The 22320-nt window shown below is 34.8% G+C and overlaps 1 protein-coding gene across 1 annotated transcript; it reads left to right on the top strand.

Moving 5' to 3' along the window:
• Window positions 1–477: 477 nt before the first annotated feature.
• Window positions 478–20661, top strand: LOC113185387 (caspase-1-like). The gene is made up of 8 exons (XM_077797321.1): window positions 478–484; window positions 1144–1410; window positions 4208–4314; window positions 5279–5452; window positions 11289–11523; window positions 12738–12881; window positions 14237–14343; window positions 20563–20661. Exons 1-8 carry the CDS (start codon window positions 478–480, stop codon window positions 20659–20661), a joined length of 1140 nt encoding a protein of 379 aa, XP_077653447.1.
• Window positions 20662–22320: the final 1659 nt, after the last annotated feature.

Below are 22320 nucleotides of genomic sequence, written 5' to 3'. Positions count from 1 at the left end.
AAAGTCAATTAAATATGATTCTTCTAATGTGGAAAGAAATAATGATTCTTCTAATGTGGGAGACAGGTTTTAGTTCTGTGAGTTGGCCGGGAGTAGTCAGCCCTTATGCAGGTGCTGCTGAGAGTCTCTCTGATAACCAGCTATCCAAGACTGAGATGAGGGGCTCATGGAGTTGCGGATTTATAGTAGATGAGTTGACTTAATTTATCTTAGCAGTTTTCCAGGTCAATGTTTAATTCTGCCTCTCTCTCTCTCTCTCTCTCTCTCTCTCTCTCTCTCTCTCTCTCTCTCTCACACACACACACACACACACACACACACACACACACACACACACAGGACATCCATATAAGCAATGCAGTAGCTCCACCCTAAATTATACTCACATTCTGCTCAACAGGAAAATCCTGTTTCTTTTTAGTATTTTTTTATCCTTTTGATTCTTCCTATTATCCTAAGAAGACAGCTACAGAGGACATGGCTGGTAAGACTTCTTTTGATCACTCTGGGGCATTAGGAAAGATATTTGATATTGACTCACTTCAACTTTTATTTACTAGAATCTGTATAGTTTGTGTGAACAATTTTTAGTTAGAGGAGAAAAGAAGGAGCCCTCCTTCTGTGAGCTATATTCTGTCAGGCTCTTATAAACGGCCTCATAGGAAATGAGCTATGGATCTTCCCTGAATGCTCATGTTCCAAACATGACTGAAGTTCAGAATCTGCATAGTGCAATCACCAAGGATGAGTCTTTCTAAATAAAAGAAGGGAAAATGACATAAATCTGACCATTATTGACTCCGATTTCATGGATATGTTTATATTCATCAAAGAAATACAACAGTTGGAGCTTCTTAAGCCTTTCCTGGCAACTCACTAAGGCAGAACCAGAAGAACCACCAGGTAAGTAGAGCCTTGTTTTTGAGGGTGCTGGGTTAGACTTCTATGAGTGGCTGCCCATGGGTTGAGAAGGAATAGCATCGATCGTAAATACATTAATTAGACCATCCCTTGGGATAGCTGAACCACATAGAGGAAATATAGAAAAAAAAAAAAAAAAAGAAGAAAGAAGCCTAGTTATTGAGGTGGCGGTTGTATTTCTTGAGCTGGCTATCAATTTCAACACTGTTGTGCTTCCAACAGATAAGAGACTAAAGGAGAAAAGGAAAACATTTATTATCTCAGTGTCTGAGGATACGCTTTACACTTTGCTGGATGACCTACTAAGTGAAGAGGTAGTGAACGAAGAGGAGGCTGAAAATGTGAAAAAGAAAAATGCTACAACTAAAGACAAAGCCCGTGATTTGATAGATTCAGTCATTCCAAAAGGGTCCTGTGCCAGCCAAAAACTTATTGACTATATCTGCAATAGAGATTCCAGCCTTGCTTATAAATTAGGATTTTCTTCAGGTGAGATTCCAAGATTTTATTTAAAAATTCTAAATGATTTAATCAACAAAACTATAGATATTTACAGTGTAGAATGTGATGTTCTGCTCTATTGGTCCATTGTGGGAAGATTAAATCAAGCTAATTGATGTATAAGTCACATTGCAGGCTTGTCCCTTTTTTTTGTGGTTAGAACACTTAAAATCCACTCTCTAAATAATTTTCGAAGATACATTATTATTAACTACAGTCACATTCTCAATTCTGTCCTTGTATCTTGGCATCTAATGCATGCTTTCTTATTTACCTGCCAGATAACAGATGACTCAGCAGCTCTTCACCTAATATATTATTACACTCGGTCTCCCATTCATGCTGGCCTGCTCTTCCTGCTCTCCTTTGCTTTGTTAAAATCAAATTCTCCTAGTTTCTTCTTCACATGTGGGCAGTACCTTACCTTTCACTTGAAGTGTCTTTTTATCTGTGGATAATCCTTTAGTCCTTCAGTAATAATTTTGAAGCCTTTTTTTCTAATCTCTCCAAATGAATAAGAGACAAAAGTTTTTACTGTGGTCCTTGACATTAAGCCTTTATAATTCATGAAGTCTCCTGAGGACACATTAGAACCACATGCCCTTCCCTTATTTGTCATTTATTTGATGACACACATTTTTTCAATCCATTGCTCTTGACAACTTGTCCACCATCAGCTATATGACTTCAAGTTTTTCAATAGTGATAGTCCACTTCATCACTTCTGCATAAATCAAGTGCAATTTATCATTCTTTTTCTTGCTTTATTACAATTAGAAATATTAGAAATGTGTCTTACAGTCTTTTCAGGGCTCAATCTAAGAGCTGTTTCTTCACGAAAGATGCTCAATACTAATGGCAATTAAAGGGTAATAAGGACCAACCTACAGTAATTGATGAAATATTCCAATTGAAACACTGCCCATTTACTAATCTACTAATATCCCAAGAATAAAACCCACTGTTCTTAATCTAACACACACTTTCCATATCTCCAGCCTCAGCTTCTGTTCCTCTTTAAATAAATGCCAATGCTCTGGTACATTATAGATATAGGAGATATTAAGGAAGGGCTTGATTATGAGTTTGGACCCAGAAGAGCTGGAGACATAAAATTATGATATCCATTTGAAATCTTAGGACCGGATGAGATCACTATAAATAGACAGTAAAAGGAAGCCCTTGGAAAAGCACCAGGATAATTTCAGGAATCACAGGAATCAAAGGTAGCATTAGACTCTAGATGAGAATAACTCACCTTCATTGCAGAAGCAGTGGCAAACAGGCATATCAGTGCTTTGTGGTTTAATGTGAACCATACATGTGCACACAACACCAAATTCTGATTTCATCATTTTCTAAGTCCACATTATATTTGTAGTAGCAAGAGAAAAATAATGATGTTAACACTCACATAAAACTTAATATAGCCACACATTGCTTCTTGGGTGTTAAATCACTAAATATGCACAAAAATCTAATATGTAAACTGATTTTTTTTGTTCTCACTCAGAAGTGGGAAAATTGGAAACAGGGGATATTAAGTAATCTAAGTTCATATAGCTGTTATGCGGTAGAATCAGGAGTAAAGCCTGCTTCCAAATCCCATCCTGAGGACTGCCAAGATGTATTGTGTTGTACAAACAGACCTTTCTGTCCAATGATGCCAAATCAGAGATCCACAGGGACTCTGTTTCTTGTGTCTCTGTGTAAAACATGCCATTACTTCTAATCATTGCCTTACTCTTCTCTGAGTTCAATCAACCAAACAAACCAAACCCGCAACATTTGTCCACACCTTTTTCTTTCTTTTGAGGCACATTTAGGGATAGAATGACTATTTCCCCAAGAAAGCATCAAAGACTACTCAGGGAGGAAATGAGTATCGATATTCTCCAGCCTGAGCCTGCTTGATGAGACTTTTGATGACCTTCACACACTTTGCCCAGTCGATGGACCTATATTCTGAGTTCTAGATCCTCAGCAAGGACAGCTGGTCACCACCACCCACCCCACTGATGCCCTGGCATCTTGGCTGCTCCATAACTTGAAAAGAAAGGATAAACAACTGGACAACCTGTCCTCCATTGTTCAGTAGAGCCAAGCACTCAGCTTTTAAAAATAGCCTTATAAAGAAATCAAGGAGAAATGAGAATCCAATGTTGATAACTACGTATAATGAGAGAGACTTGGGAGAGTTATCCATCCAAAACAAAGCACATTCTAGCTGTTCTTAGGGACCAGCTATATAATCCTTATAAATCTGAGATTAGATTCAAAGGAGATTCTTAATGAAGTTTTCAGAACCAAGGCAGATCAATAGAGTCTTATTAGACCTATTGTTTCCTAGTCTTCACCAGAGTCACATGCATATATTGCTGCATCTGGAGTACCTCTCTTAATCAGTTAACTTTTCCCACAAAGGAGCAACAACTCTTGCCTGACCACAATTTACCTAAATTAACAAGATGTTGGACACAACTAGTTTTTACCAGCTAACAGTTTTCCCACAAAGTTTTCTTTTATATTCCAAGAGAATTAGTACACTCTGACAATTACTGGGGTGACTTGGGTTCTGGGATGCACCAATAGAACCAGGATACAGGGGCTGGGGTTGTGGTTCAGAGGTAGAACACTTGCCTCAAATGTGTGAGGCACTGGGTTCAAGTCTCAGCACCACATAAAATTTTTTTAAAAATAGATATTGTGTACACCTATAATTAAAAAATAAATAGAACCAGGATACCATATATCACATTTGTCATGTCTTTTAAAATTTGTGCAGAAGCTATTGATGGCAGACCAGAGACAGTATCTGAAGAATCCAGAGGCTTACTCAAGCTTTGTCCTCATCAAAAATTCCTGGAACTATGCACAAAGGAGGCTGGAAGGGTGAGATGGAAAATTAATGGAATAGGGAATCAAATGAAGTAGAAAGATACCCTAGATGTAAATACACAGAGGACTTAAGAGTAATAGTATTTCTTTCTTTCTTTTTTTTTTTTTTTTTTTTTTTTTTTTTTTTTTGTACCAGGGAGTTGAACCTAGATTTAACCTAGGGGTACTTAATCACTGAGAAACATCCTAACATTCCCAGCATTTTTTTTAATTTTGAGAGAGGATCTCACTAAGTTGATTAAAGCTTTGCTAAATTGCTGAGGCTGGCTTTGAACTTGCAATCCTCCTGCCTCAGCCTCCCAAGCCACTGTACAGGCATGAGCCACCATAGCTGGCTGACAGTGGGTTTTTTTAAAAGATATATGAAAGTACCTCAAGGGTCAAAAAATAACTGTATATGAGTATTTTATTGTAATATGATATTGACAGAAGGGATTTTATTCTATCAGGAAAATTAGATGTGCAATAATGAAACAATAATGTTTTGATGCATTATATATTGATGCTACTTTGTGTTTATATATAGATACTATAAAATAAAATTAAGGATTGTTATGATCAATGTCAACTGAAGAAGGTGGGGAATGATCTAGTATTCAAGAATTTTGATATGGGTCTTTTATATCAGATAAAGTTTGGCTAAATATAAGGAAAGGGACAAGGAAGGACAAAAAGTATTCTTGTCTACTCCACGAGGTCATTGAATAAATAGCCCACATCTGTTCTTATTCATTACTCTGGGAGTTTGCTTTTCTTGCTGTAGCTTTCCCTATTCCCCTTATTTTGTCTGATTTCTTTCTAAAACTCTTTCTACCATTAAAGAAGGAGAGAAAGAAATGGTTACAGCAAAAGTTAGCAGATGAACAAACAGTTATTTCATGTCATTGAGAGTGTTGCCTGAGTATGCTGTGAATATATTGAGAACTTTAATTGCACATAACTTGGCATTATTCTGCAGATCTACCCAATCAAAGAGAAGGCGACCCGCACTCGCCTGGCCCTCATCATCTGTAACACAGAGTTTGACTCTCTCCCAAGGCGCAATGGGTCTGAATATGACATCCAAGGGATGCAGAGGCTGCTTGAAGACCTGGGCTACATGGTTGTTGTAGAAAGAAATCTCACAGCCAGGGTAAGGCCCCCTTCCCTATTTGGTACACATACTTATATATGTCCATGTACCTCTATTTCAGGGCCATTCATCTCATTTATCTGGGATTTGTTTTGCTTTTTCAACTCTTTCTTTCATTCTTCTTCTTTTTTTTTTTTCTTGGTCCCAGAGGTGCTTTATCACTGAGTTAGGTCCCCAGCTTTTTTTATTTTTATTTTTTATTTGAGAAAAGTTCTCAAACTTGTTGAGGGTCTGGCTAAATTTCTGAAACTGGCCTTGAACTTGCACTCCTATTGCCAATTACATTGAAATTATAGGCATGCACTACCTGATCAAGCTGCTATTTTTTCAATTTGAAAATGGAAAAGTCAAAGCTGTCATTTATAGTTGCCAATGTTACCTTGGAGCAGTGAATATAAACCCTGTGTGTATAAGCATACATATATGCACATGTGTTTGTGTGTATATATTTCAGCGATAGTATTTTCATTTTATTCTTATTTTTATTATTCTTAAGCCCCAAATTGATCACTTAGGAAGTGCACACACACTTTCTGCCAGCATGTGTGGAGAACTGGAGAAGTGTTCACACAGAAGGCATTGCAGCCAGAGAAGTCATGGTCCCCAGCAGAACTGTGGCAGCACTGGGGCATGTAGGCATGTGGAGGAGTAAAATATCTTGACTTTTTACTACTGCTGTTTTCCATTATCCTCTAGTCTCCTGCCAGTGTTTTTGTATTGGGCAAAAACAATATGAAGTTTGTTGACAATAGAAATCAACAGGTATTGTCTGTAGAGACACAAACAAGGAAGATAAGAGCAAAAAATTGATCTGGAGGTGAAAATTTTTAAAAGTTAGCATCACAAGGTTGGGGCTGTAGTTTAGCGTAGTCCATGCCTACCAAGTGCAAGGCACTGTGTTTGATCCTCTCAGCACCACATAAAAATAAACAAATAAAGGCATTTTGTCCATTTACAACAACAACAACAACAATAATAATAATAATAATAATAATAATAATTTAGCATCACAGGAGAAGGATATCAGGAAAGTTGGAGGAGTAAGAAGCACCTCTGTACCTTGAAAATTATACTGGCAGAAAGCAATGAAGTTACTCTTTGGACTAATACTTTCAAGCTTCTAGGGATCAGACTGAATGATAAATTGCAGTTAATATTGGTAGCTACCTATCCCTTATCCCACTCCTCAACCTGGGGAAGGTAGCCATGGGGATGGCAAGCTGCATTTATGGTACAACTTGCTGGAGAAAGAGTGGAAAAAAAGACCTTTTCTCTAAATATTGGAGATATGTGTTCCTACTGAGAACTGTGGGCATGGAAGCTGGATGCCATGTTTGAACCCTCACCAAATAAACAGTTTCCAGATATTTAAGTGACTGATAGTCTTTTTTAAATGTTTAAAAACAAGAGCATATATGAGGGAATTTAGGAAGCCACCACATATGCCCAGGCTCAAAAAATATCTGAAAAGATCTTAAACTTTCACCTCAGACTGATTTCTGACACAGAGATATATTAAAACAAACAATAAGTAAAAACATCAACTTCAAAGAAAGGGGAAATCCAAGGTAACACCATTGCTCTTGACCTTGGTATCCACAGGTTTCACATCAACGCACTCAACCAACCAAAGTTTGAAAATATTCAATTAAGAGGTGCATTGGTACTGAATATGTACCATTTTTTTCTCTTTTAGTCTATAAGCAATAAAGTACAATAACTATTTGCAGAGTATTTATATTATATTAGGTATTATAATCAATCTAGAGATGATTTGAAGTATTTGGGGATGTGGTGTAGGTTATATTCAAATCCCATGTTGTTTTATATAGAAATTTGAAGGTAACAATTATATAATACTCAAATATCTAGCTAAAAATATTACAAGGCACAGAAAAATTGGGAAAGAGCAAAACAAATTTAAAGGAGCCATCCATGAGGAAGCACAGATTGAATAATTATTAGACAGAGGCTTTACATAGCTCTCTTGAAGATGCTCTGAGAGCTAACAAAAGACATAGGCAAAACCAGATATAAGATATCTAAACAAAATGAGAATATCAATACAGAGATAGAAAGTATAAAATGGAACAAAAAGAAATTCTGGAGCTGAGGAGTATAATAATTGAATGAAAACATAAAACTAATAGGAAAAGTAAATAAAATCTTAGTTCTTTAAAATAAACCACAGAATTGAGGAGGAGGAAGCAAATAATTAAAATTGGAAATGAAAAAGAGAACATTACTTTCAAACTTACAGAGATTTAAAAAGATTATAACTATGAATAACTACATGCCAACAGATTAGATAACTGAAATGAAATGGGTAATTTCTTAAGAACACACAGCTTATCATAACTAAATTATGAAAATAAAGAAATTTGAAATAAATCTATACAAGTCAGGAGATTCAATCAGTAATCAAAAACATCACAACAAAGAATACTGGCTTGACCAATGAATTCCACCAAACACTGAAAAAATTAACAGCAATTTTCTCCAACCTTTCAAGAAATTCAAGATGAAAAAATAATTTATAACCCATCCCATTCTATGAGGCTAGAATTACTCTAATCCTAAAGCTGAATACAAGAATCATAAGAAAATAAAATCTCAGAACAATATCTTTTGTAAATAAAGAGGATTCTTTACTTTAACCAAGTGGTATTTATCCCAGGAGTGTGGTGGTGTTTCAACATAAGAGAAACAATGGATAATAGATCACATGGACAGGATGACAGGAACAAAAACAACAAATTTGTGATGACTCAAATTAATGGATACAAAGAATTTGACAAAGTCCACATTTGCACAAAGAAAGCTCTCAGAAAACTATGAATAGAGAGAAAATTTCTCAATCTGCTAAATAGTATTCATGAGAAACTCAGATAAAGTTTTTCTCCTAGATCAGTCAGCAGGGTAAGAATGATCACTTTCATCAGTGCATTCAACATTGTACTTGAGATCTAGCCAGAGCTATTAGAAAGAAGTAAGCGGTGTAGAGACTGATAATGAAGAGAGAATGCTATTTATTCACAGATTCTACCACTAGCTTTATAATAGAAGGCTATCAGAACTAATAAAAAAAGTCATCATCATAGGAGTTGCAAAGTACAAGATTAACATAAAAATAGGGTCTTGTGTTTCTGTATGCTAGAATGCACATTGAAATGAAAATTAGAAAACCAATACAATTCTATTTGTAACACCTAAAAGTATACAATATTTAGGAATAAATCTAACAAAGGAACTAAGAGACATGTACACCAAAAACTACTAAATATTGTTGAAATAGAGAAAATCTGAACAAATAGAAAGATAATCCATGTTTATGCATTGGAAGGGAATACTATTAACATGCTAATGCTGTCATAAGTGATCTACATATATAGGGAAATCTCTATCAAAATTCCAACAGACATTTTTTTTTTGAGGGAGGGTGAGAATTTGAAAAGCCAATTCTCAAATTTATAGAGAATTGCAAAGAAGCTCAGATATCCAAAACAATCTTGAAAAAGAAAAAGAAAGCTAAAAGCTTTCTTTTTAAAGTAATTAAAACATATGATACCTATAAAGAAATAAAAGGAGGGGCTGGAGTTGTGGCTCAGCGGTAGAGCGCTCGGCTTGCATGTGCAAGGCCCTGGGTTTGATTCTCAGTACCACATAAAAATAAATAAATAAATAAACTTGAATACTTTAAAAAAGAAAAAAAGGAAAGAAAAGGAGACACAGAGACAAGATGCCAAGGCAGAAAAATGGCTGCTCATCTAAGTGGCCACGTTTATTTACACTAATAGGTTATATTAGGTCATTAGTGCCATAACTACATTATTGTTTATTGTATCACTAAGTTTGCTTATTCTGCAGTTACATTCTACAGTTCAATATACAATGTTAAGAGCTTTCTGTAGCTCTCAAGAAAGTTCATTATCTGAAGTTACCATTAGGCATTAGGTGGGCAGGTCCTGGAGCACTGGAGCTTGGTGAAACATTATAGTTATAGCACATTCCTTTATTAACAGGAGCTATATACCTGACATTAAGGTTGAGGCTGATAGGACTCTAGCATAGAGCCTCAGGGCATTGCCATAGCAGCTAGGCCTTGCACATGGATTAGTTATCTTTCTAGTTCCTGGGGAAAACTGCAGAATATTCCAACTGTGGAAGACAGGGTGCCTGGTATCCTTTGGGAATTGGCTCACTAGAGGAACGCTGTCCTATATATTTCCACGGTCAGAACTCTTACAGATACCATCATAAATACAGACATATAGAGCAATGGAATAGAACAGAAAGCCTCATATTTGTGTTTAATTGATTTCAACTAGGGTGCCAAGACTATTCAGTGAGGAAGGGAGAGTCTTTTTCTTCTCAATAAATGATACTGGAAAAACTAGATATTCTCATGCAAGATCAAGTTGGAGTCCTAACATAAATTATATATACTATCATTATTAAGTTTTAATTAATCAGAGATCTAGACTTAAGAGCTGAAATTATAAATCTCAAGGAAGAAAACATTGAATAAATTCTTCATGGCATCAAACTTGGAAACAATTTCATGGATATGTCATCAAATGCACAGGCAATAAAAAATAATTGATAAATATAACTGTGTCTCAAAAGATATGAACAAGAGAGTGCAAATGTAAGCTGAAGAATGGTTTGCATATCAGATACCTGTTAAGGGACTAATATCCAGAATATACAAAATAACTCCTAAAACTCAATAACAATCTGATTCAAAAAAATAAGTTAAGGACTTGATAGTTATTTCTCCAAAGAATACAAACAAATAACCAGTAAGCATATGCAAAGATGCTCAACATCATTATTCACCTGAAAAATGGAAATCAAAACCACAGTGAGTCATCACTTCACACCTACTAGGTTGGCCATGATAAGAGGAGGAGAAAAAAGAGGAAGAGGAAAAAACGGAGGAAAATAACAGGTATTGGCCAGAATGTGGAAAACTTAGAAACTTGTGTTTTGATGTTTGTTATGTAAAGTGATGTAGTCACTGTGGAAAACACTCTGGGGTGGTTCTTAAAAGATTACACTACTATATGGCCCACTGATTACACTCATAATCTAAACATATCAAAAGCAGAGACTCTAGCAAATATACTTGTATGTTGTTATTTATATCATTATATTATTACTTACAAAATTTAGTGTGGGAAAAAAATCAAGTGTCCATCCACAAATGAATAGGTAGGTAAAATGTGGCATAAAGATAAAATAGAATATCATTTGGTCATAAAAAGAAGTGAGATTTTGGTATTTTCTACAACATGAATGGGCCTTAAAACTTTGTGTTTGATGGAAAGGATGGATAAATGTCCTATGTTTTGACTTATGTGATAAACTTAGTATAAGCAAATTCATAGGAAAACGAAAGTGGAATAGAGTTTACTAGGAGATAAAGAGGAGTTAAAATTAAATGAATGCAGTTTTTGTTGGGGATGGTGAAAAAGTTTTTGTACAGAAAGTAGTGACATTTTATCAAACAATATGAATGTATTTGAATTATAAGGTCAGAAATTATTAAAATGATAAATAATGGATTATATACATTTTGCCACAATAAAACATTTGCCAGTGTATTAAGAATTAAGGGAAACGTATAGAATTAGAGTATTGAAATATTTTCCTGAATTACTACAATAACATTAATAGCAACAAAAATAACAATGGTTGTCATCCATGTGTACGTTTTATAAATTAAGCTCTGAAATGTGCCAGATACTTGATGTTTATTCTTTCTATTGCTCAAAGCTTTAACATGGGAAAGTGTAGATATTGTGTTGCGATGATGAAATGTTTTCTCTCACAGGCCATGAAGAGAGTCCTAAGAGATTTTGCTGCCCGCTTAGAGCACAAGTCCTCAGACAGCACATTCTTGGTGTTCATGTCCCATGGCATCTTTGATGCGATCTGTGGGATCACACATGGTGATGAAACACAAGATGTGTTGCCTTATGATTCCATCTTCCAGATTTTTAACAACCAGAACTGTTCCCATTTGAAGGACAAACCCAAGGTCATCATCATCCAGGCCTGTAGAGGGGGTGAGTTGCAATGGGGCCCAGGGATAAGAGAGGTGTGTGTCATGCAGGCTGAGGCTTATACTATGTGCTTTCTAATCTGGTGAAAATGCCATGAGCCTTACTTTTGTGCCATTATATCAAACAGATTTCTTTGGAAAGAGCATTTAGGGGTGGCAATAGAGAAATGCTATCCAACTTAAAAGTAAATCATCATTGAACCATAGTTAAGTGGCGATGATAATATATATTCTAAATTATTTTTTACATAGAATTATTAAAACTGTGGCATGAAGAGGGTTTAATTTAAAAATATATTATTAAAATTTTATGATCTCTGACTGTGAAGTATTTCACCTGAAAGTGAGGGGTCCAAATTAAAGCTGGGGATCTGTGCCTCTAGTCTTAGCTATTAGCAAGCCTGAGGCAGGAGTTCAAGACCAACAGGAGCAACATAGCAAGACCCAGTCTCAAAATAATTAAACAATGCGAAGTGAGTGAAAGAAGCTGGACCTGAAAGATTGCATGCTACATGATTCTATTTTACATGGCATTTTGAAAAAGCCAAAAATATAGGGATAACACAAGGTAATAATTGTCAGAAGCTGAAGATGGGAGGGTTATTCTACATCTTGTTACAGAGGTAGCAATATGTACATATGGTAAAATTCACCAAAATGATGAATTTTACTGTATGTAAATTATATTGCAATAAGATAAATAAAATAAAATTATCATGGCATTTCTTTTTCCTATAACTTTTTTTTAAACTTTAATGTAATTACATCACTTGGGGAAAGGTTTAGAAGGAAGAAGTAGCAATTAGGAAGGAAAGGAAGTGAAAAGACAGGTTTAGAATTTAATGTCTGTTTTTGCACAAAGTAGTTATTTCCTCCCTTGCCTTTGTGTTATTGTCACTTTAACTGTCATGAAACTAAAACGGCTCTCTTTACTCAGGCATAGCCAATGTATGTTTATAGAAGCAACACTGCCTCTACTCAGTTGGTACCTTCCAGGTCAAGAATGTGACTGCTATTCATTGACATCCTCTATGGCTATGCTAGACCCATAGTGTGTGTGTGTGTGTGTGTGTGTGTGTGTGTGTGTGTGTGTGTGAGAGAGAGAGAGAGAGAGAAATTAATTGAAAATCTTTATAAAATTCTATCCCATTTATTTAGTTGTCAAAGAACTAACATGTATTCAGCAGTATATAAATAACAGCATATCATTCTCCATAGGAAACACTGGAGAGGTGTGGGTCAGCGATTCTCCAGCAGGCTCAGTGGACAGCTCTTCACAGTTTTCTGAGAACCGGATGCATGATGGTGTCCACAAGGCCCATGTGGAGAAGGACTTTGTTGCTTTCTGCTCTTCAACACCACGTATGCATTTCTTTGGATGTATGTGTTGCATGGATGGGTTAGGATGTGTGAGAAGGAGGCCTGTCTGCCTACATGGCCAAAAACCTTTACAAGGGAATGGGAAAGGAATGGAGATCCCATCCACATTTCTGTAGCATTCTTTTACAGTTTAGTGGCAGTAGGGGCCTCTTCTGCTCTACATCCTTCCAGATGCCAGTCTTCCTTAGTAGGTGATTGGTCAGTAGGCTCACAGCAGTAATGGTTTGATGAGTCTCTTGGCATGAATATATTGCTTTTACCACTGAGGATATTTTTAAATGAAAAAGGGAATGTGATCTCTTTTTCAAAAAATTAAAATTTCTAGTTTAGAAAATCAAAAAACCTAAGTGTTAGATGTCATTAAAAGATCACCAAATAATAAGCAGCACCTGGTGAAATAAAATTGCAAACTAGGAGTTATAAAAAATTTTGGAGAACCAATTTTAAAAATCATCATATTTAAGCCAATTCCATTTGAAAAAGAAGGTACATGTTTCAGAGAAGATAATTGTCAGTGGCCTGGGAAAAACAGGATTTATGAAATGTTCAAGCAAAAGCTTATTCTTAATATAAATTATTTATTTATTTTGTGTATGTATATTTATTTACTATTTAGCACATATCTGACAGGTAAGCTTTGTCATTCTTTTTTCATGAACTTCACGAAAAGCATATAAATTGCCTGAATAAACACTTGCAGTATTTTCCAGGTATGAATTCAAGTTAGTTTGACTCTGAAGTTCAGGCTATTTGAGGTATACCAATGAAAACAATACACAGCCTATCTAATTTGCAACTTTGGGCAATTCCAGTGTCAGAAATACAGACTTTTGTTCTGAGGAAAGAGCTACTAAAAAATAGAACAGAATAGCCTTAGCAGAAGACATCTCTGTCCATGACTAACATGGAATTTGAACCAACCAGTGTTAACAAGGACAGAGCACCCTCTGTCTCTCATTGGTCAGCTTGTTATCTATGAGTTCAATAACTGCTTGTCACTGAGCAGCTATTTTGCCTTGAGGAAAATTTGAAGATTAAAAAAAAAATCTAGTAGAAAATGTGACCTATACTACCAATGTAAACATAGCACTTATATTCTGAACCACAGAACCGTGGTTCCAGAGCCCTACTCCTGCACCTGTGATGCTACAAGCCTCAGATGATACCCTTTATGGTTGATCAGAGCCCATCTAGTTACCCTTTGTGTTTAAAGTCAAACACAGTTATCTGAGTTATTTTCCTCCTTCCTTAAATCTGTTCAAAATTATTTATAATTGCTTCCTTTTTTGAAAGGATGAAGGCTACAGCTCAAGATTTATCCTTGTCTTTACTCACAGATAATCTTTCTTGGAGGAAAAAAAATGGTTCCATCTTCATCACAGAACTCATAAATAATATTCAAGAACATTCTTGGTATTGTCACCTAACAGAAATATTTATGATGGTAAGATCATATATTACTTCTTACATTCATTTATTGTAGAAGCCAGAACGATTGTGCATGATAACCTAGTCACGTATTTTGATAGGATGTTGTTCAGAGTGCAACACACTTTGCTTTATAGATATTTTTAAATTACCTCATTCTGATAGGAAAAAATAAATCTGTATCAAAATTTTAAAAATTTGGGAGATGAGTAATGATAGGCTGTATTTATTTCTATAAGTGCATCTTTATACAAATATAATCTGTCATATGGAATGATATTTATTTAAATATTCAAATTATGGAATGTCTTTGGTGCAAACCTTCTTTTCTTTTTTTTACATTTGTTGAGTTCCCGTTCAATAAGAACTGTGGATTCCTGATGCAGACAATGCAATAAAAATGAGCAGACACAGTCACTACTTTCATAGCTAATATTCTAGTAGAATATAGAGAATTAAAAAGCACATCACTCAAAAATAGGTCCTTCATATTTTTAGAGAAAAGAACAAGAGAGTTTGTGAAAGGAAGGAATAAGTCCTATGTTAGCCATGGTTGTCCATAAGCTTGATAGAATAGGATTATTAGTATGTGTGTTGGTGTGGGTATGCTTTCATTATTTTTGCTTGTTTGTTTTATGGTGGTTTTTTTTTGTTGTTGTTGTTGTTGTTTGTTTTTTTGTTTTTTGTTTTGTACCAGGAATTGAACCCAGGGACACTTAAACACTGAGCCATATCTCCAGTCCTTTTTTCATTTTTTATTTTGAGACAAAGTCTGATTAAGTTGCGAGGGCCTTGCTAAGCTGCTGAGACTGGCTTTGAAGTTGTGATCTTCCTGTCTCAACCTCCTGAGTTGTTGAGATTACAAGCAGGCACCACCACACCTGGCTAGTATGTGTTTATGACTGGCCTAAACACTGTTTTTACTGACCAATGAAAAAGGTATAGGAGGGAATGAGAACAAGCAAAAGAAGAATGTGAAATAAGATCTTAAGGGACAAAACACTGGGATTCCAATCTTAAAGGATTGAAAGGAGCAGGTCTCGAGAATTGAAGGAATCTCTAAGGGTTAAGACTCCAAGACATAAACCATGAGGGGAAATTTGATAGTTATAATTTAGAGATCAGAGACTCTTCTAGCTTAGTTGGGTTAACACACTCAATTTGTACCATTTCTGAGCTACACACAAAAAATAGAAAACTTACATGAAGCAGTAATAGTCAGTGTACTGAACATCAGACAATGAAGGTCCCTATGCCCTGAGAGATGGGAAGCAAACAGGGTGAGTCCTACAATTATCTCATAATTTAATAATCTTGAGAATTTGCAGGGCACAACACTGGGAAGTAGAAGCAATGTAGAATCTGCTAGACTCAAAATTTGAGAAGACAGAGCTGAGAGTCCAGGCAGAACAGGTAGTTAGAGTTCATAGCACATGATAATAAAGGGCAGGGAGCTACACAGAGAACTGTGGAGATCTTCAGCAGAGTACTGTTTGGCATGTGTATAAGGAGACTGATTTAATTAGGGAAAAGAATCACACTAAAATCTGGGCATAGTGGCACATGACTGTAATCCCAGCAGCTTGGGAGGCTGAGGCAGGTGGTTGGAAGTTCAAAGCCAGCCTTAGCATCTTAGTGAAGTCCTAAGCAACTTAATGAGACTTTGTTTTTAAATAAAATATGTATATATAAAAAAAAAAGATCTGGGGATATGGCTCAGTGGTTAAGCATCGCTTGTTAAAATTATTATATAAATAAATAAATAAATAAATATCACACTGATGGGTTGGCAGAAACAGCACTATGATATTTATAAAGAAACAGGAAGAGTGCCTATTCCCAACAACCAGTCTGGAAAAATCTCAATATATACCTGTTAAGAACTCAGATGTGTTGTTCCTAAATTTTAGAAAATAAAGATCCTCACAATAAATAATTCTCTGGTCCTACCTAATAATTCTTAAAAGCACAATCCAGAAGGATCCAATAAATCTCAACCCACAGTATGTAAAAACAAAGCATAATTATATGAATATGTATATGTGAGTTATATGTGTGTATAAATGCTATTTGACATCCATTTAATAAGATATCAGGCAAGTAAATAATCAGGAAATTAAAACTGAGTATTAAGAGATCAATCAATGAAAATTTACCCATACTGGCACAGATGTCAGGATTAGCAGAAAAGGATAATATAACAGTTATTGTAAATATATTCCATATTTTTAATAGCCAAGTAGAATCATGGAAGAAATAAAAAGGCTTGAATTGATGGTTTTTTGTTTTTTTTTTAAATTTTGGTACCCAGTATTAAATTAAGAAGCACTCAACCACTGAGCCACATCCCCAGATCAAATTTTTTTTCTGTATTTTATTTAGAGACAGGGTCTCACTGAGTTGCTTAGTGCCTGGCCATTGCTGAAGCTGGCTTTGAACTTCTGATCCTCCTGCCTCAGCCTCCAGAGCTGTTAGGATTACAGTCATGTGACACTGCACCCAGCCTGAATTAAATTTTGAGGTGTGAAAACTAGGATGTGTAAGATAAAAATATACATATATATACTGGATAGAATTAGGAGCATATTAGATATTACAGAAGAAAAATTGATTTGAGTAAATTGTATAAGGCCCAGAGAGCAAAAAAGGAATACAACCACCACCAGAAAATGGCCAAGGCATCAGTGAGTGGTGGTAAAAATTGAAGAGGCTAATACATGTGCAAGTGATGCTCTAAAGTTGGAGGAATAAAACTGTTGAATAATGATTAAAAAAATGTCCAAAGGTTATTAAAGATATAAACCCATAGGTTAAAGAAAGACAATAAGGCTGAAATATTAAAATAGTGGAAAAAGATGGCAAGACTTACCTGAGTCCTATTCTTTTAAACTATTGATAAGAAAATCCTAAAAGCAAAGTGAGGAAAGAGGAATGCTTCATGAAGAAAAACAAAGAAAAGAATATAAACAAGCCTAGCACAGTGGTGCACACCTATCATCCCAGTGGCTCAGGAAGCTGAGGTAGGAGGATCTTGAGTTCAAAGACAGCCTCAGCAATTCGGTGAGACGCTAAGCAACTCAGTGAGACCCTGTCTCTAATAAAATACAAAATAAGGTTAGGGATGTGGCTCAGTGATCAAGGACCCTTGAGTTCAACCCATGGTACCCCCCCCCCCAAAAAAAAAAGAATATAAACAAATTCATTGAAAGAATAATGCATGCTAGAAAACAGTTGTGAATAATAAGAACAATGAAGTCATTGTAAACCTAAAACTCTTTATTCAGAAAAATAAAAACAAATCTTTCAAAAATAAAGGTAAAATAAACATTTTTTTCCACCATAAAAAAGATTTCACTCCAAGAAGTGTTAAAGGAAGTCAATCAGGAAGATGTAAGACAATACCAATTAGAAATGTAGCTCTATAAAAGTGAATCCAAGCACTGGAAATAGCAACTATATATATATATATATATATATATATATATATATATATATATATACACATAGTTTATGTTAATGTGTATACAAACATGCACATATACTATCTCTTTAAAGAAAATCATCTGGTTAAACATATGCAATAAAAATATAGTATCAGTTCTACAACAGATGTGAAAGTAAAATATATGACACCAGAACAAATTCTGGGAGAAATAGATTTCTATAGTCACAATGTCTATACATTATAGGTAGGTGGCACAGTAACACTTGTGGTAAGATCAGGCTATGTCATCAGAAGTTAAAGTTATGTTAAGATAAAGTTATTTACCATAAGCCCACAATTAATTACTAAAATAAAATCAGAATTATAATAAGTATAAATGAACATTTAAATAGCATAACAATTCAAGAAAATCAGGATAACTTGAAAGAAGGTGAAAGTCATCTGAACACACAGATTAAATATCAGATATTGTCAGATACAATCAAGTAAATGTCAACTGTAACAGATCAACTTTAAATACAATGTGACAACTAGGTTAACAGTACAAGTACAGAAAAAGTGTATCAAACCTACCCTAATCAACAACAAATTGAAATGGATTATTAGATTCAGACAAAATTGATTTCACAGCAGAGAATACTTGAAGAAATAAAAATTTGTAATACCATAAAGATAAAGGGATCTATTCAATAGGAGAACATCAAAATATTAAATGTGTGCATGCCTAATAATAGTTTTAATATGTAAGTAGCAGAAATGGACAGAACTGCCATAGAAATAGACAAATCTACAATTAGAATCAGAGATTTCATTACCCTTCTCTCAATAATTGATAGAACCAGTGCCCCAGAAGTCAAAGACGGACAAGATGTGAACAAGATAATCAATACAACTTGACCCAATTGGCATAGAGCATATCAACCAAAGACAGCAGCAGAGACATTCTTCTCAAGGGTACATAAAATATTTACAAAGATAATGGCTATTTTGAGCCACAAAAAATGTCTCAATAAACTTCAAATGACTATTCATTAAAAATGTGTTCTTTAAATAGAATAGAATAAACTAGTAAGATGTCTAGAATATTTTGAAATAAAGCATTTCTAAGTAACACATGGGTCAATAGAGAAATTAAAATGTAAATGAAACATATCATCAACTCTGAGATATTACTAAAATATTATTTAAAAGACAATGTGAGCACTGCATGAAGAAATTAGAATTAAAAAACAAAACAAAACAACAACAACAACAACAACAACAAAAAAAAACGCCTTAAATCAATGGTCCAAATTCCACCTTAAGAAACTGGAAAAAATCTTGGTGGACTCAGTGGTGCATAGTTGTAAGTAATCCTAGGGACTCTGGAGGCTGAGGGAGGAGGATCACAAGTCAAAGATCAGCATCAGCAACATAGTGAGAACTTGTCTCAAAATAACATAAAATAAAATAAAATAAAATGGCTGGGGATGTGGATCAGTGATAGAGCATCCCTGGGAAGAATCAGTGAAAAGAAAACTAAGCAAAAGAAAAATAAAAGAAAAACAGATAAAAATGGAGATTAATAATCCAGAAAACATTTAAAAATAAAGAAGAGATGGTGTTTTCAGTAAATAGCACTAGAGCAAATGAATAGCTATATGCTAAAAACAGAGAGACAACAAGAACTTCTATTCACTCTAGAACCACACATGAAGACCAAATTCACATGTATCCTAAACCTAGATGTTAAACCTATAGTTATAAATCTTCTAGAGGAAAAATGAGAAGAAAAATTTGGTGTCATTCATTTTTACAAAGTTTTGATTAAACATAATATGCAAAGCACAGTCTTTTAAAACATGTTAAATTTGACTTTATTAAGATAGACATGATGGTACATGCTCATAATCCCAGTGGCTCCGGAGGCTCAGGCAGTAGGATCTTGAGTTCGAAGCCAGCTTCAGCAATTTAGCAGGATAATGAGCAACTTGGGGAGAACACCTCTCAGAATAAAATATAAAATGGGCTGGGGACATGGCTCAGTGGCTGAGTTCCCCTGGGTTCAATCCCTAGTACCAAAAAAAAAAAAAGAAGGCAAGATTGTCTGCCCTTTTAAAGACATTTTTACTTAAAGATTGGAAGTAGAATTAATTGGGTGGGTATATTAGCTTTCCAAAGCTACCACAACGAAGAACCCCAGACAGGGTGTCTTAATGAAAGAAATTTATTTCCTAATAGATCTGAAGACTAGAAATCCAAAACCAAAGTGTCAGCAGGTTATATTCCTACTAATGAATCTCCTTTGCTTGCAGATGGCTGACTTCTCATTGCATCCTCATATGGCCTTTCCTTTGTGGGTACACATCTCATGTCTCTATGTGTGCCCAACATAACTCTCCTCCTAAGAAACACCATTTAGATTGGATTTGCACCCACACCAATAGCCTTGTTTTAACTTAATCACACATGTAGAACCTTATCTCTAAATTTAGTCGAATTCTAGGAAACTGCAGTTATGGCTTCAACAAGAATTTTGGAGAGACCCAATTAACACCACATCCCAGGAGGAGTATTGGAATTAATTACAATTTGAAGGTGACTTTTAGTATCTGACTTAGGGCATCAAGTTATGAGTACCAGTGAGGAACTGCTGGTGTAATTAAAGGCTTTTTCTCTTAAAGTTTTTATAACTCTTTGGCCTTCACATCTCTGCAAGAATCAATCCCAATCATGATCATGTTGTCTTATGGTGTAATAGGTTTTCTACTTCTCCATAAAGGGCAAAACTCAAAGTATTTTTATTTTTAGGTTCAGCGATCATTTGAAATACCAGGTGTTAAAGCTCAGATGCCCACAATTGAAAGACAAACCTTGACTAAACTTTTTTACCTCTTCCCAGGCAATTAAAATCCGTAAGTATCTTTATTTTTTTAATTGATTTTATTATTTTTTTTAAATACACGACAACAGTGGAATGCATTACAATCCTTATTACACATATAGAGCACAATTTTTCATATCTCTGTATATAAAGTATGTTCATGTCAATTTATGCCATTATACATGTACATTTTTTTTTGCATTACAATTCCTTTTTAAAAAAATGTTTAGTTTTTAGCTTTAGGTAGACATAATATTTTTATTTTATTTTTATGTGGTGTTGAGGATCGAACCCAGTGTCTCACATATGCCAGGCAAGCGTGCTATCACTTGAACCATAATCCCCAGCCCCAGCATTGCAATCCTTAATACACATATATACCACAATTTTTCATATCTCTGTTTGTATATAAGATGTGTTGACACCCAATTCAAGTCTTCATACATGTACTTTGTGTATCTTTAAATGATGTTAATAAATTCTGATGTGACTAGAATAAGAGACAGAATGGTGACAGGTTGTGTCCAAATGGGCTATATTTGTATTTTTGTATTTTGTTTAATTCTTTTATTCTTACATTCTTCTAAAAATCTATAAAAAAATATAATGTTTTTTCTTTGGCCATGGACAAGCAGCTGATACTGTTCCTGTCTTGCAGTAGCAAATAATTAAAAAACTAGGGAAAAAATTGAAATGACTATTTTCAAATACTGAACAATGGGCAGTAGGATTGCTTTCATTGAGAGTAGAAAATCACAGAAGAAGAAATTACACCTATACCACACATAGTTTTATGTCATGATAAAATTCTAGCGTACAATTCAGGGCAAGGTAATTTAAGGAAAATAATGAGAGTTTCACTGAATTGAGAAGACAGAACAGAACTCAGGTATGCTGAGGCAAATATTAATTTCTAAGAGAAATTCATTCTCTTAGAATATCCAGAGATAGAGATAGGCAAAGAACTCCAGACAGCTAAACAGTGTGCCAACCAGTCATTGAATATCATTCTGCACACTCATGGGATGACCAAGAACCAAAGAAAAAGAAAAAGAAAAACACTGCTCTGCTAACATCATCCACTGAATGTTCACACAGCATGGGGAAATGGTTGATTTCTAATGAGGCCATTAAGAATCAGAATATATCAGCAGAGATCTCAGTGAGGTCATGGCTTCACAGAGGAGAAAAAATAAGTCCTGGAACAAAAACTACTCTAAACCTTATCAACACTTAAAAGCAGGACTCTGTAAGAAAAAGCAGAACAGTTGGGCTCTATAAAAACTGTTTCACAAGACGCTATTCAGGAAATTAAAAGACAAGCCATAGTCTGGAAGAAAATATTCATAATGCTTTCTTTTTGACAAAGATCTTTCATCAAACATCTTTAAGGAACACTTTATAACTCAATAATAACAAAACAAACTATTTAGTAAAACCGGGCAAATAATTTCGACATTTTAACAAAGAAAATACATAAATTGCATGAAGTGATGTTTAGCATCTTTTAATTATCAGGAAAATTCGAATTGAAATGAAAATAAAATATTAATAAGGTGGTCAAAATCTACATGTAACTCAAATATCTGTCACCATGCTACTGGGTAAGCTAATTATTATGTATCCATAGAGGGCAATGCTTCTCACTAATGAAGGGCATGAACTTTCCCTATACACATCAAAGT

The sequence above is a fragment of the Urocitellus parryii genome, chromosome 4 (genome assembly GCF_045843805.1).
Source record: "Urocitellus parryii isolate mUroPar1 chromosome 4, mUroPar1.hap1, whole genome shotgun sequence".
Classification (NCBI taxonomy): Eukaryota; Metazoa; Chordata; class Mammalia; order Rodentia; family Sciuridae; genus Urocitellus; species Urocitellus parryii.
The sequence above is the reverse complement of the archived record's forward strand: the minus strand, read 5'-3'. Positions and strand labels throughout refer to the sequence as shown.

Excerpts from the sequence above, each read along its gene's own strand:
- LOC113185387 (XM_077797321.1), top strand. Across the intron at positions 4,315-5,278 it reads GCACAAAGGAGGCTGGAAGG|ATCTACCCAATCAAAGAGAA; the intron begins GTGAGATGGAAA and ends ATTATTCTGCAG. Across the intron at positions 11,524-12,737 it reads CATCCAGGCCTGTAGAGGGG|GAAACACTGGAGAGGTGTGG; the intron begins GTGAGTTGCAAT and ends CATTCTCCATAG.